This window comes from Oryzias latipes, chromosome 23, assembly GCF_053564925.1.
Source record: "Oryzias latipes strain Hd-rR chromosome 23, Olatipes_Hd-rR_3.1".
NCBI classification, from domain to species: domain Eukaryota; kingdom Metazoa; phylum Chordata; class Actinopteri; order Beloniformes; family Adrianichthyidae; genus Oryzias; species Oryzias latipes.
In genome coordinates this window covers 21,841,289-21,857,536 of record NC_136259.1, presented here as the reverse complement: position 1 = coordinate 21,857,536, position 16,248 = coordinate 21,841,289, and the positions used below count along the sequence as shown (strand labels likewise).

The 16,248-nt window shown below is 39.6% G+C and overlaps 2 protein-coding genes across 3 annotated transcripts in view; one reads left to right on the top strand and one right to left on the bottom strand.

Moving 5' to 3' along the window:
- Positions 1-899: 899 nt before the first annotated feature.
- The window catches only part of acss3 (acyl-CoA synthetase short chain family member 3), an 83,880-nt gene continuing 68,531 nt past the window's right edge, over positions 900-16,248 (top strand). The window contains exons 1-2 of the mRNA XM_023952413.2: positions 900-1,036; positions 1,386-1,528. The gene's annotated coding sequence lies outside the window, so the exon portion shown is untranslated. The remainder of the gene's footprint in view (positions 1,037-1,385; positions 1,529-16,248) is intronic.
- lin7a (lin-7 homolog A (C. elegans)) overlaps positions 2,715-16,248 on the bottom strand; it is a 32,943-nt gene continuing 19,409 nt past the window's right edge. The window contains exons 3-6 of one of the 2 annotated variants that reach the window (XM_004083199.4): positions 10,909-10,980; positions 5,716-5,925; positions 5,297-5,512; positions 2,715-4,337 (exon numbers count right to left, since the gene is read on the bottom strand). In XM_004083199.4, the coding sequence (XP_004083247.1) occupies positions 5,297-5,512; positions 5,716-5,925; positions 10,909-10,980 (498 nt within the window). In that variant the 3' untranslated portion in view covers positions 2,715-4,337. The remainder of the gene's footprint in view (positions 4,338-5,296; positions 5,513-5,715; positions 5,926-10,908; positions 10,981-16,248) is intronic. The other variant, XM_020714070.2, reaches the window with a different exon arrangement.

Below are 16,248 nucleotides of genomic sequence, written 5' to 3'. Positions count from 1 at the left end.
TGGAGGTCCTCAAGGCTCTTGGTTAGTGCTACTTTAGTTTGTTAATCTTTCCTCAGTAACATCATTTCTGAGAATCTCAGCTTTGTTGACATTGCTGTGTTGATATTAATCTACCAATAATGACATCAGATGTTGTCATATAAATAGGCTGACCAACTCCTATTTGAAGTGACCTTAAAGAGAAAATTGAAGCAAGGTCCTTCCTTAAAGACCCACTTCAATCATCTTTCAATTTATTTTTTCACAATTATAATTATGCTGTTTTTAAGCAACCTTACAGAAACTGTCGTTTTCTGGGATACGGGCTAGTTCTCTTTTTACATGCTCTTCTGCAAGCTTACAGCCCCTCACACCCGCATTGCAAAAAAATGACGAGTGCTGTTGCAGCTGTTCGGCCGTAGCCTACAGTTTTGAGCCAAATGCCATGGAAAACAAAGATGCACACTGGTGTAATCATCTACAGGTGGATGCATCAGAATGGAGGGGAGCAGGGAGCTGTGGCCACGTCCAGCGTATTTTACAGTATTTTTTTCAATCTTCTAAGTCTACTTGAACAAAGAAATATTCAGAAATGCTATTTTAAGCCAAATTTGCTTCATACATGTCTCCCATCATCAGAAAAAATACGACAAAAATATGTTAAAAAAAAGTCAGTCACAAAGTCAGTCTTTGTTTATTCCAAAGTATACTTTTAAAATGCCAAAATGTTTAATAGAATAACTTTACTCACAGTGAAAACATGTTTTATGTTGCATATTTGTAACATTTGTTTAAGGGCATTTTCCTATTTAAAATCCCTAATTTGTAGGTGAGATGTGGAAAAAAAAAAAAAGTTCGTCTGGGCGTGTTTTTTCTTTGATTGACAGATAACCGCCGAACCCTGGCTAAGGAACCTCAGGCTGTCACTCTTGTTTGTCCCGCCCCCCAACCCGTTTGGACGAATGAGGGAGTTACGTGACGTCACTTGAAACCTAGTTAAGATGGCGACGGCGCGAAGCTGAAAGGCGGATGTGAGAGATGATTGGTGTTTCTAAAGGTTGGTACGGTCACACAAACTCAACAGTCCATTCAGTTAGCTTATTTATTTCTCTAGCTGATTCTGTGTCTTCCTGAATTTGGAAAATGAAGCAGAAAACTTAATATTTTTGTTAAAAAATAGCATAGGGATTATTTAAACTCACCCCATATGTTTTTATGTTATTGTGAGGCTAAAAGGGAATAAACAATGGATTTTACTAATGAACTTTGAGCTAACGTTTTGTAGTTTTAGTTAATAAATAGCGTACCATTAATTAAATGTTATATCTGTGCATCATTCAGTGATTTATCAACCAAACATGGTGTTATTTTATTGTTATTTGGTCATTGTTGCACATTCTCTTCAGAGCCAAACAGAATGAGGTGCTGGCGGTTCTGGCGGTGCTGTCAGACCGATGTGGGGCACTGCACTGACATCCTAAACCTCATGTGGGGTCCAGCTGTGCCTCCAGACAAACATCTGCTTCTGGCTGATTACCATCCATTTCAGGTACGATATGTACAGCTATACATGAGATACTTTCCTTATTTGGCTAAAAATAAGTAATTCATATTTATACTTTGTGTTGTTCAAATAAAAAAAAAATATTATCATAATTTATTGTGAATAAAACTCTTTTCAAAAAACATTTATAATTAACGTTTTTTTTTAAAGTACAACTCTAACTCTAAAATATATATTAAACAACTGTAACATGAATTATCCAAATTGGGCCTTGTATCATTACAGTACATTTGCTGTCTGAAAAATAGCTAAACAGACTACGTTTTTAGATCAGATGCTTTAATTTGGCGGTGGACTCCACACTGATGTGGTCGGCTGGCAGGTGCGGCATTAATGCCACGGATGCTAACAAATAAAAAACCAATATCACACCCAAGACAGAATAAATAGCTGGACATCCACTGGACAGGCGGAAGAAAATGAAGTACAAAAAAGAGGACTAAATAAATACCTCTTCAAACTATCACGGAAAATCCCAGATTTCTGACACAAACTGCATGTTATTATTACAATTGTCTACTTATGCTAATGCTAGCTTCAGTTTTTAAAGAAATCATAATTCACACAGTCACACATCTGTTTTGTGTTTTATGGCACAACATACATCTAGAATTAGCTGTAGAAAGTCATAATTTTATTTTGTATTATTTATTTTTGCTTTAAACTTTGAGTCATGTTTATGTTGTCTGATGTCATTGAAGTGAGTGCATACTGAGAGCTAGAGTGTACTGTTTTTTTCTTCTTTTTAATTGTTTCTCATCTACATTTTTAAACATCTGATACAGCGGTCCCTCCAAGAGGGCCCTTATCCTGCTGTTTAAATCTTTCATTTAGAAAAAAAACCCACAGTTTTTTGTACGTCTGCCCTCAATCTCGAGAACTAGTTTTGAGGCCTCAGCTCCTTTCTGAACTCGTGAAGTTATCCCTCACTCACCAAAAATACTCACTTTTTCAGACTAGACCAACTTTGACCAAAATCTGTTTGTTGTTTCTGCTCACATTTTGTGGCATTCTAAATGGTTTTAAAAGTGAAAAAACCTTGAAATAACTGTTTACACAGTGTTGTTGGGTTTTGAAATTGAAGCCATCACCTCTTCACATATGGTGTATGCCTCCACAGCTCAGGGCATCTGAACTTTCAATATGAAGGAAGAAACCACAAAACACTCACTTTACACAAGCACATAGATTTATTTGTACAAATATAGTATGTATAACAATTGCATATCAACAGAATTGTTGTTGTTTTTCTGCTCCATCACTTTAAGTTTAACGGCTTCAAAAATCTAAGTCAATTAAGAAAGAGTGAGTTGGAGATACAAAAACTGATGTTGACGGGGTTAAAGATGTAATTTTTTTTAAACTTTGTGAAGGTTAAAAATGTTTTTATGTATTTATATACAGTATGAAAAGAAAACGAGCGATTGTTCCACAAATGGGGCTTCTCTTCTACATCAATCCCCAATAATCGAAAGATCAATGTCTAAAGATCCTTTTTGACATTTTACATTTTTTTGAGATCGTTGTTTTTGGATTTGAAATCTGATTTTTCTTTTGGAGTGTATTTTTTAGTCTTAAACATAAAACATGTGGTTTGTAAAGCTGCTGAAGTTGCATCAACGAAAAAAGTTTGGCTGCTCGAATTAAAGATGGGAACATTGGCATGGAGTACATAAAAAATACCCAAAATAATCTGCATTAAAGACGAGGATGGAAACACAAAGGTGGAATGTTACCACTTCAACTCCAAAATCGGACAAAAAAAGGCAAAAAATAATCCACTCGATCAAACACTTTACAATCGCCTAAAAAAGGATAGAATTCATGTGATATATATATAAATTTTGAGATAATCTGTATGTTTTTTTTAAATAAAGAATACATATACTATTTAAAGGGATGATAAAAATGTATCTTAAACATCTAGTACATTTTCAGAAAAAATAATTTTAACTTTTTGTTTCACTCACAGATGATGAGGTGACATTCTGTTCATGTGCTAGGAACAAAAAGCACTCAACTGTATTGTATGCTTTCTAAATACATTTAATTTTGCTGAATAAATTCTCAAAATTTCTGCATTTATTGCACTTAAAATGTACATGCCGCCTGTGAATCAATAATCTCTTTGATTGGCACAGAGGGTTTGGATTGTGGAGCTGCCTTCCCGCTTACTTTACAGTGCTTTACATTTGCACAGAAATGCTGTTTTTGTGTGTTGTACGCGTCATGAATGCAGCTTCAAAACCAAAATGTGTGTGTGTGTTATTGCTAAATCTACAAGATACAAAAAATGTTTTTTTTTCTCTTGCTACAATATCAGAGGTAAAAAAGAGTTTATCCAAAACAGGACAGGAAATCAATGTTCGCTCCGACACAAGCACCAGTTGAAGAATCGATAGAAACACCACTGTACAAATGATATCAATGGCAAAAATAGCAAATGTCTGACTGCGTAACAGATGTGAGCTAATGGATCAGTGTCAAAACAAGAAAACGGCAAACACAAGAATAAAAAAGGAAGTCTGGGTAAAATTCACAGCAGGGAAAAAGGACATAGAAAAGGGGAACGAAGCCAAACTGGATAGATTTCAGCATCCCTTATACTTTCTCTACAGCAACTTCAGGATAAATGCTCTGTTCTTGCTCAGTAATTGGTGGTAAACTGGAAGGGACACAGAAAATGGAATAAAATAGTCTTTTACTTCTCCATTAAGGAGATTCCTTTGGGATTCTCACATCCTGAAAGGATCCAACTGCTGACTCTTCTTACTTCTTCTTCTTTTGAAACACCCTGTTGATAGAAGAGCAGAAAAAAAGCTGAGGGCAATGCCTTCATGCTAGATCAGGGAGCCAACCCAACACCCCAACCGCAATGGTCTTTTGGTTTTCTTGGCTGCCAAAGCAGATCCCGGCGGTCGGAATGCTGGCTTTGATAAAACCATATCCCAGCTCAGCTCCCACCCCTTTTACAAGCTCCAAAATACCTTCCCAAGCTGCATGCTGCCAAGTACAAGGCAACAGATATGCTTGGGGGATTTTAGCTTCAAAGCAACGAATACACAGAGATCTTGGACAAACGGCGGAATCAAATATGTCCGGGAAACAGTTGAACAATTCAAAACGTCTGCACAGCATTTGGTACCAGACCGTGTGACTTTGCTTAATGGTTGCACGATTTTGTCGGCTCTACTACTGAAGCCTGTCAGGGTTTTTTATTTTTTGGGGTTGCATACCCCCAAGTTCGGCTTACTTTTGACTGACAGTGCGGAGCTTCATTATAAATTTGCACTGCATCCAGCTTCAGCTGGCAAACGGCAACATTCGTGGCTGTGCCTGCTTATCCATGCACCTGCAGAGCTGGAGCCACAGATGTAATCAGTTTCAGCTTGAATAATTCACAAGCCTTACAACGGAATCACTGGGAGAACAAACGGGGAGTAGAAGTGTTTTCTCACAAAGGACTTTGGCTGCTCCAGAAAACACCAGCGATGTTTCAGGCTGCGCTTTGGAGGTGTAAAGTATTTGTATTTAAGAAAGAGCTTGTATTTAAATCAGAACATGGTGGGAGCATTTTATAAGGAACTACAGAACCTGCAGGTCCTTCCATTTTCAATATTTATGTGTTAAGAAATGTTAAGTACATGGAATATACAGAACATTGATGGTGTATACTATATTTACACAAATGTACTCATGTTTATTTCTGCCCCCCATCCCTCCCACCACCCGTAAGACAATGAAGCGCCTCACCTACGACATGTGATTCTGCTGTGAGCTCAGGTTCTGTTGCTGCTGCTGCTGCATCAGGAGCTGCTGCTGCTGACGCCGCCGCGCCGTGCGGAGCTTCTCAAAGCGAGCCTCCATCTCCTCCAGCACCTTGGGGGTGTATCGAACCACCAGCTTCACGGTGTCTTTGGCCGCTTTCAGCAGCTCCACCGCCTTTTCGTGATGTTCTCCTTCGACACTCTGCAGGGGCCACAGAGGTGAAGAAAAGTGGGAATTCTTATGAAACTTTCAGCGTTGAGAAACCCCTCAAGGGGCGGAACAACATTTTGACAAGAAGTCAAGTTTTCCAAATGTCTTTTAAACCAAAGAACGTGCAGTTCCTTATTTTTAGGTTTATTGCCCTTTCCTAAAAGGGTTTAAACAACCGATAAGGTCAAACTTACCACCCCATTGACAGACAAAAGCTGATCGCCACGCTTCAGGCCACCATGCCTTTCAGCTACGCCCCCTGGGATAATGCGTGAGATGTAAATCGGGGAGTTTTGCTCCTTGCCACCCATTACGTTAAAGCCCAGCCCTTCCTCCGTCTTGGGTAGCTCCACCACCCGAGGATGAGAGTGACCTTCGCTTGCTGCGAAGGCTGCGACTGTGGCCTGAATGCAGAGGAACAGAGGGTAAGAGACGGCTGGAAACCAACAGTTGTGAGGTTAAAGCAGTAAATATACTCAAGTTTTCTAAACTTTGTTGGTCTAAGGTCAGTTTCTCACAGGGGTTTAGTGTTTTTAGTTTTCTTTTCTTGGATCGTATCAAATGATTTGCTTTTTGGCAGTTAAGCCCTCATAGAGTCTCTTTAGTTATCAATACTCTCACTTATGGCCTTTTCATCATCAATCCCATCAATCCCAAGGACATAAAACAGCAAAAGGAAAAAAAAGGGGTTTCAAAAGTTACAGGGGTTATCATCACTAACACATGCAAATATTTACCAAACGGCTGATCCTTTTTTTGTTTTTTTTTGCTCAAGTACGCACGCACGGATGCACGCACGCACATACACACACCGTAACATCTGCACAAACACAAAAAAGCTCTCATGTTACTATTGACCGCACACATTTTTATACACGTCTATGGAAACCCACACATATACACAAACTAATGCACATTTTGCTAGGGTGAGAAGGAACCTGAGAAGGCATCTGCGTTTAGGTAATTGTGTGTTCACTAAAATGTATGTTCATTGTGGAATTTTACTCTTTAGAATCTCCTCATCTCATTCAATGCAATCAGACTAAAAGCAATAGAAGACCTTTATCCAGCAGCATTACACAGTGACAGTGAATCAGAGTTTGCAGCATCTCATTTTAGCAAAGTGAAGAGATGTAGTTGCTATGTGAGGACTCCGATTCTTTCTGAGCATATGGATTATCACATCCAAGTTCACTGCAGAGGAGCAGCCTGTCGCCTCATGAATTTCCACCAGCTGTGGGGTTTCTTTGAAGCAATAGCCCTCTGCTGTCAGAACAAAGCCCCCATGAGCGTGTTAACTGTGCTTAGGAAGGCTAATGACTGAGGAACAAGAGGAGGAAACACTGTTCTCACTGACAAATCCACAGGTGCCTTTCATCATTCTGTACCATGCAGATGGCACGCTTTAACATTTTCTGTTCTTCTTTTCCAAGTATATATCTGTGTATATATACCAATGCATCCCTCCATTTTTTTCTGTCTGCACCCTCTGCCCTTGCTGCTTTGCTTTTGCCATTTCTGTCCCGCTGTGAAGGCAGCTCAACAGCACGCATGCCACCGCCTCCCGGGCCTCTCCACCTTCACAACTTTATCTGTGCTTCAGCAAACAAAAACGAAAATTAGGCAGATGGTAGGCGCCTCTCAGACACAGGAGGGCTTATAAATGGTGGCTTTGCTGCAGGATAATTGGTAGATATGACACTGTACCTACAAGCCTGGCTTATCAAAGCCTGTTTATTATCAGCTGGTATTTGAGAGCTGATGGAAATGTGTGGATAAGACATTTTCATGTTTAGAAACCTGACTGAGCAATTCTTAACCCCCTAATGAATAAAAACCAAGTTAATAGAAAATGAGAATATACATGTATATAAATATTCGTCAAAACAATATAAAGGCATTTACATGTAGAGTATCTACTACAGCTTGTTTAACCCTTTAACACTACTGTAACTCTTCAACGCAGTAGGGGCATCCAGTTTCAATGTTTTTTTCAATGCACAGCCCCTATGAGAGGCCTTTCGGTACACTTTTAGCGCCGGGCGTAGAGCTATTCTCTAGCGGTTGCGTATTTCTGGGAGTGCAGCAACACGACATGCCGAAAATTTGGATTTTTCTAGAGTTGAAATATTTAAACTTTGTCAATAAATTCAAACCACGTCAACCAATCACGAACTTGGCTTTGGGCAGTTTCATGTTAATGATGTAAATATTGGGTGGAGTCCAAACCCAACATGGAGGAGAATCTGATTGTTGATGGGTTTTTTTTCTTCCTGAACTTTAATATTTTTCTTATTTCTCCTGATACAATGAAAAGGTCACTCAAATTTTTTTTCTTTCCTTGGACTAATGTGGGAAAACAAGTCGTTAAACTGGGTCACAGAGAGACAGAAGTACCGCTGAAAGTCACTGTATTTCAGACACCGCTCCAGCAGTAGATGGTGAAAGTCACTGAACTGGAGAATTTTCAATGACCATTTGAACCAAGACACAAAGACGCTTTTGTAGAGCTCTTCAAAATAAATAAACCTGATCTCTCGACTTCATCTGTATCCTCAATTTAGCAGTGAGGTTAAATACTTTTGACGGTAGCTCCTCCCACACATGCCGGGAGAGGCACACTAATGAACATACTTTTGGACAAGCGTCCAGCAGCGAAGTTACGCGCATCGAAACAGAGGCGGCAGACACAAATTGGCTGCGCAGGTCACATTTAGTGTGAACACAGCATTAGTCTCAAACTTTGTCAGAATTAGCCCTGCTTCTCTTTAATGGTAGCATTAGCACACCCCAACTTACCGTAATTTCCGGACTACAAGCCGCTACTTTTTTCCTGCGCTTACAGCCCTGCGGCTTATTCTGTGACGCGGCTAATTTATGGATTTGATTGGCGGCCGCCATGTACGAACATTCGGGCTCGGTGAATGGTTTTGTATGCGCCATCCACCACCAAGCACAAGTCATTTTTTTTAACACACCTCTGAGCAGCCAAACAGCATGGAGGTCACTTCAGGTCTTAGACACTTCAGTCATGGTTCAACAAAAAGAAACACGCATGCCCGGCCGCATCCCAGAATCCTTTGGTGCCATTAGACCCAACGTGCACTTGATCGCCGCTACAATATGATAAAGCTTTCAAGTTAAAAGCAATCGTTAAAAGCAGCGTGAAAAAATCCCCCATCAGTAAATGGAAATGCCGGTCAGCTGCGTGACGGAGAGAACAGCGCATGCTCAGAAGTGTATTTACCTCTGAGTCATAGTGACTCGGCTGGCTGCACGTAAATATGTGTGAATAACATCAGCCTTTATTTTGTCGGGACACGACTGGAAACACAAATCCATTTGGTCGTTTTTACGGTTTCTGACTGAGCGGAATTTTGCATTGAAAAGCTCACAGCCACCATGTGAGCTTTTCGGATAGGAAGGGGAGACAAGGAACCCGCTTGGCGAGCGCGGAGCGCAGAGGCGTCCGGGGAGCAACAAGTGTTTGTTGTGAAAGGAAGCTTCTGACGAACGCGCCGCGCTGAGGCGCGCGTATCGCGCTGAGGCGCGCGCTATTTTACTGATGTTTTTTAACCAGCCCCGTTAGTACCATAATGCTGCCGCGACACAAGTGGAAGGAGAGCTGTTCCTTTTCACCCCTCCATGCACTGCTGCTCCTTGCTCATTCTTAAACACGAACAACAGTGTGGCGAGCCGGGAGTTGGCTTTTTAGCCCCTAAGACTCATGGGAAATGGGGGATCGCGGATGTAAATTTCCTCATCATAACTGAGGGATGTAATGTTGATTATATGGTTACTGTTAGTAATTTTATGTATGATACCTAGTTTGTCAATAAGTTAAAAAAAAAAAAAAAATCAAATAAAAAAAACCCATAACTGAGGAACTTGTGAACAGAATAGAGGTCCATGCTGTTTCAGATGTGGGTGTAATTAGATACATGAGCTCGAGACAAGGCCAGTACCTGCCCACAGTGTGGTAATGAGCCATGCACACTCTGGTAGTCAGGACGCGCTTTGTCGAGGCAGCGGCTTGTATACTGATGCGGCTTGTGTATGTACAAAAATATTTAAGCACGTTAAAATAGGTGGGTGCGGCTTGTAATCGGGTGCGCTTTATAACCCGGAATTTACGGTATCTACTTAAAGACAGAAATTTCATTTGAGTGTATTATTTAACATTCAAAATGGAATCACTATATTTTTGGTAGTGAAAATAAGGAAAATATCAATAGAAATAAGTAAACTATTTTTTTTGAAGAAACAGTGGTTTTTAAAATCACTATAATGTAGGAAAAATACAACTTTAGTTTGAAATTTTTGCAGACAAAGCAGTCACCTATACCTCCTCAAAGTGTTTAGATTTAATCTTTTTGTTTTCTGAAGGGAATTGATTTGATGTATCGAATTGTATTTCTTCACTAAAGAATAAAACTTTTCCTCAAACCTTTAGATTATTCATTTTTACTGTGTTGAATTTCTTTCTACATTGGATTGCCATAGTCGGTCTAAATTTTCTAAAAAATAAATTGCCAAGTTTACTTTTTGGGAAAAATGAAAGAAGAAAAACCACTTGCCTTCCATTTCCCTCTGCAAAATAACAGCGTCTCCACCCAGCGTGGTTGTGAACACTCTTTGGCCTCCCTGCATGACTAACTTTTATGACCCTGCTGCTTTTGACTTTCTGATTACTCCTATCTGAGCCAAAGATCCAATATACCGCTGTCTGCTTGCCATTCACCAAGTTTATTTCCCCAGCGTTTGCTCCATTCAGTCTTGCTTCACCAGCCTTCCTGCTTCACATTCACTCAGCACCACATCCTCCCAGCATCCCTTCCCTCTCAGTCCCATACACCAGCCACAGACTCTCCTTAGCTTTCCTTCTTCACTTGCTTTTATCTTTATCCCCACTAACCCCCAGCCTTCTCCAGAGTGCTTGTAATAAATCTATTTTTATTCTACGGAAGCTCATCTAGATTTGCATTTAGATTCTCCATATTGATTACAAGAAGGGGGGGTTAATGGAGCTTTAAACTATAGCATGTCTTGCTGAGTAGTAATTTGAGATTAGAGAGGAGGTAATGGTGCATTTTCTTTGGTTTCTCTCCGTTAGAGTTTGAATCTTGAATATAAACGGGGGATCATCATTACTCTTAGCACCCATACACTTTCAAATATAGGGGCTACATTTAAGAATGTTCTGTAGTAATGTGGTTATTTAAGTGGCATCCTCTCAGCAGTAAAGAAAAAGGGAAGGACAATTATGCAGTTAAACATTGAACATACTTAAAGTCTCACTCCAATCATCTTCTGATCATAGTTTTTGCAATGACCCAAATCTATGGATCTATGACAATGGATGGCGCATTTTATACAGGAGGTCTTACCTTAGCCGTCGCCCTTGCTTGGTACTCAGGACATCCATTCACTGTAATGGTTTCATGCATGTACTGGTAAACCTGAATAAATGGAAGAGAGATGGCTGTTTTAATTACACTCTGCCTAATTATGAAATCACATTCAACCTCATTTCCATAGTCATAGTTGTTTTTTTTAGCTGGCATTTCAGACTTATAGTTTGTTATAGTTAACTGACTGACTTACTCACAGTTTGATCTACCATGACTTTGTAGAAAATCTTATAATGATAGGTCCAAATATTTATCTTGAGTTCCCCTTGGAGATTTTATTGACTTCAGCACAACATCAAATAATTCTCTGGACAACCAAGAGATGTACTTTTTCCACTCAGTACTAGGGCTGTCAAAAGCCCCCCCCCTTTCAGGTTAGACAAATGAACAATATCTTCCAAAGAAAAGTGCATAGTGGCACAATTGCAAAAATCTGTACCATTCATCACTTGATTGTAAACCAGACTCTTTTAGCAGCCCAATCCCATTACTTTCCATCAAAGAAACATGGCCAGACGCTTTAAGGTGCTAATTTTTATTCAAGCAGCTCTGCCCTCAGCTGCAAATATCTCCATTGAGAGGGCCTAATTATGCAGAAAGGACAACATCTGCAAAAAAGCAAAGGTGGAAACCCGAAACCTGAAACCTTGTTGACCTAAATTTTCTGTCTGGCTTGAACAAAATCAGTGGCAATGAAAAAAAAAAGACCTAAAAACAAGCCTGAGTCAGGCTCTACTCATGACACCATTGGTACATGGTAAAATGATACAAGAATGAAAGCTTACAGCACAGGCAGTACCATATTTTTATTTACGATTTGTAAAGGCACAGCTGCTACAAGCACCTGTACTTGAAGTAATGGTTTTTAGCTCATGTTTTACCCATCTATGGCTGCTACGCTGAAGGTCATGTGTCAGACTGTATTGTATCACAACAAAACCAGTGACCATAAAAACCAAGCAAACTATACTTTGAGGTAAAATGTACTTTGGCACAGAACTAATGGTGTGGTGTGAGCCCTTCGTGCTGTCAATGTGAGTTAAGCTCTTACTCTTTATAGGAACAAAATATTTAGCCTTCAATGTTAAGCCTAGAATTCCTGCGCCCCAAACAGGTGTTTTTGAGTGACATAAATAACCCATTACCTCTAATACCTGAGTTTGCACCAACGACAAAACTAATGTTCCCCTAAAACACATCCCAGACTTAAACAACCACAAGCAAATGTTATTATTTTAAGAACTAAAATGAAGTGCCTTGAACAGATTTTATCTCTGTGTCACTACATTTGACACCTGTCTGTGGTGATGAATACATTAATAAAGAAAACGGTTGACCCCTGTCAATACTCAACTACAGAACAGATACACTCAATACTCTCAAATAGTTTAAACAGAGAGAAGAAAAAAAGGAAAGATTAGTTTAGTTTAATAACTAGTTTAGTTAGTTAATAAAAACATACCAGCTTTGGTTCTGTCTCTATCAAATAGTGCACAGCAGCTTTCAGATTTTAAACGCAGTCAGATGCAGCATCTATTAGAGACACATGACTGAGTTATGACAGGTAAGACAGTCTAAAACCTTGCTGTCAGATACTGAAACCACACAAGTGTGCAGTTGTTTAAAATGATTGATGGGCGGATTTTAATAAAAACAATTGCTTGCTGGCAAGACTGACATAATGAAACCCATATTCTACGGAGGAAAGTCTGCAGAGAGCAAAATCTTCTGTCTATCTGTGATTATGGTTGTCCTAAACTTAAAAGAGCTTGTATCATGTAACTTTTTTGAGCTTTCAAGTGTATTATAATGTTAATTCTTTACGCAACCCCCCCCCCCCCCCCAAAGCGGCATTTTGATCCATTTACGCATCTCTGAGTATCTTCTAAAACCCCACGTTCTGAGAAGCCCCTCCCAGGCCCTCCCAATCCACGAAAATGAGTGGGTCATCACATTGTGACGTAGATAAGTGAGGAACAGCCCCGTCCAAGAAGAGTCTGTGTTGCCAGCGCCACACACACACACACACCCACTTTCTCCATGGAACTAGCGGTGATCTGCAAAATGCTTTCCTTTTTCCTTTTATATGCACAATATGCACAGCCATCTTTGCAAGTTCAGATGTTGTTTGCTTCATGGGTGGAACATAGACACGCTGCAGTGGCTGGCTCTTTCATTAGAAGCACCCACAAGGAGGGAAAGCCGGTGCCTCAGAGATCGAGTCGTCTTACTTCCGGATAGGAAAAAGGGCTGCAAAAACAGCTCATATTTAATTTAAAAAAAAACTTTTTTTATGGGCCAAAGATTATATATTCTCTTATGTATATGGATATAGTTTACTCTGAAAGGCTTAGGAAAAGCATGATATAAGCCCTTTAAATGCGGCAGGTAACAAGTGAGCCAAATGAAAATGAGCATCTCTAAGAAAGAAACCTGACATTATTTTCTAAAAAAAATTCAGCAGTTTTATCACATCAAAGCAGACAAGCTGGGAGAGAACACTGGAAGTAGCTTAGATGAACAACATTACAAAGCCCTTGCTTCCCTGAGTCATCAAAGGTGTGTATACTGAAATATTTGTATGTCAAGATCACAGAGAAGGAGGAAAGAAATCTCTCCAAGCCTCTATCGACTTGTTTGCTTATGAATCCCTAAGAAGAAATGAGCGGGTTTTGAGCGTGCAGCCTGAGAGGAACTGAGAGGAGTTGTTTTTTTTTTAAGGCTGATGATGCTCTCAGTCCTCTGCAAACTCCACTCCTAAGGACATCTTTTCCAGATGACTCCTTCCACCTCTGTAATTTCTTTTAGGTCTATAGATCCAAAAAATATATTTTTTCTTTCCCCATAGAGTTACTGACCTCATTTTTTTGAACGAAATTTCTAGTTTGAGCTATACATTATACTGTGAGTAAATATTTCTGCATCAGTGTAAGCTTCATCTTTGTCTTTCTAAACATCATATGTGCTATTTTAATGCAAATGTGCTATAATGTGGAAGTGAACCGTGTCAGGAGAGCTGCTGTGGATATACAGTATTTTGGCAATTACTGAATGTCAAGAGTTGGCAGTGGCTTTTATTCAAAATACAAAACAAAAAATGTTATTACAAATAATTACTAGTCTCCATTAGAGACAGTTTTTTCTCAGTTTGTGCACATGTACCGCATTTTAAATTCAACACATCACTTAAGAATACATTTAGTGTCACTTTTTTAGGCTTAAATTAGCTTTCTAATAAAATGTCCAGAAGTCACATCACAAGGTCCAATTTTATTCTTTTTTTTGATTTAGCTGTAATAGAAGTAGCTAAAAATGTTGGCTTTCACACTGACACATGTATGCTCTTTTAAACAGGAAAACATTTAAATGTTTTAGCTTGAGATTTTTGGGGAAAGGGGGGGGGGGCTTAAATTAACGTTAATTCAACTCGGTTTAATTGAGTTCTGTCAATGTGTCAAGCTGGAAAAGAGTACCAATTATGAAGCTTTTACTGCAAATGGCTCCACTGTTTTTGTACAAATACAAAAGTTCAATGGAGGACAGAGAAGCAAAAATCAAAGATGAATGACGCAAAAACATGAGTTTAACTGGCTAGGATATCTGTGCTCCCACATTGAGCTGAGTACACCCCACACAGTTTACCAGTCAACTGCAGCCATGGGCCACAGACAGACAGACACTCAGTTTAGAGTCTTCAATCAACCTATGAAGCACCACTTTGGCCCATGGGAGAAAGCCGTAGTTCCTGTAGAGAACCCACATATGCACTGGAAGAATATGCAACTTTACACAAAGGTCCCATCTGGGCTTCAAACCAACCCTTCTCGCTGTGAGGCAACAGTCCTAACCACCACCATCTAGCCTTTTAGTTTAAGTCTTTTACACTAAACTAAATAGAGTCAAAAGAAGATGCTGTAGAACACATTTTAAAAGCTAAAATATGTCCATTACCTATTAACCCTTTAAGACCGGAGATGTTGCCGGCGAAACCTAAATAACACACGCTCTTTGAAATACTGTAACTTTTCAACTGTTCACGCAGTCGACATGAATGTGCAACAAACCATCACCGTATAGTGTTACGTTAATTCAGTGGTGAACCCTGTATTACACTATTGGGCCTTCAGTAATGCTGAATTACTAAACCCTTCATTAACCTTTTTTAAACCTGAGGCCTCTGTTAAATAGGTTTTGAACTATTTATATGTTTAAATATTGACTCAGCATTGTAGTCCAGACCCAAACTTACATTATGTTGAGGGTTTCCTACAATTGGTACATGACTTTCATTGAACATCAACACATATCACCCTGCGCACAATTAATGTTAACATGTTGGGTTAAAATAGCCAACTTGAAGGTTTAAATCCCGTTGTTTGACTTTAAATCTAATTAAGGTTACTGTGGTTTTGTCCTCTTTTTACAATTCACATTTTCACAAAAAGAAGAGACATTTAGATTTTCACCTCTGCATTGAATGAAACAGAGCAGAGTGCATTCAACGGAAAAAGCAACTTTGCTTTCCTGAATGTTATGCTCCTTTTGCTGCACTTTTCTCTTAAAAAGGCCACTTGTCCTGAAAGCATTTCTTCTGCCAGTTTCTAAGAAGCCTTCGCTGTATCTAAAATGCCCCAACTTGTCCAAAATTTTCTAAATGTTTCCTTTTGTCTTAGTTTTTCATAAAGAGTAATGGGCTCCTTAGGAAATGTGCATATCACCAGCCATTCCTTAGTTTCTTTATGTTGAAAAAGGAGTCAATTATTGGGAACCTCAAGTAGAAAATCAACAGTGATTGCTGCAGCCTGCTCATTGCCCTTCCAACGCTTGTTGAGCCGACTTACTAACCCAATAAGGTGTGCATTATCTGCCCTCAATCATTTCCAGCTGCTTACTTCCTCAAGTTGTTTTTTCTTGCGTCCTTTTTCCATTTGCTGGGCTGATTGACCCTGACAATTCATTCATGGTGGTACAGAAAGAACAACGCACATTCACTTGCTTTCTCACTTTGCCTAGTGAATTTGGCATGGAAATACAACCAACTCATCAAATGCTGCCCCTTTGTCTCCTTTTCAGTCTCTCTGAAGCTCCTATTTCTGGATCATCATTCTGCAGGTTGACAGCTAACTTGTCATCCCTAACAAGCCTGATCCATGTTTTGTAAATTCTACCGCACTGCCTCTAAATCCGTGAAAAAAGTTTGGAGGTGCACAGGCAAGATTTGTATGTCCACCCCGTCAGGCTGGTAGGCGAGCCACCAGACTGTGAAATGAGCTGCATCAGGCATACAATATGTGAAAGGAGGGAATCATACAAGAG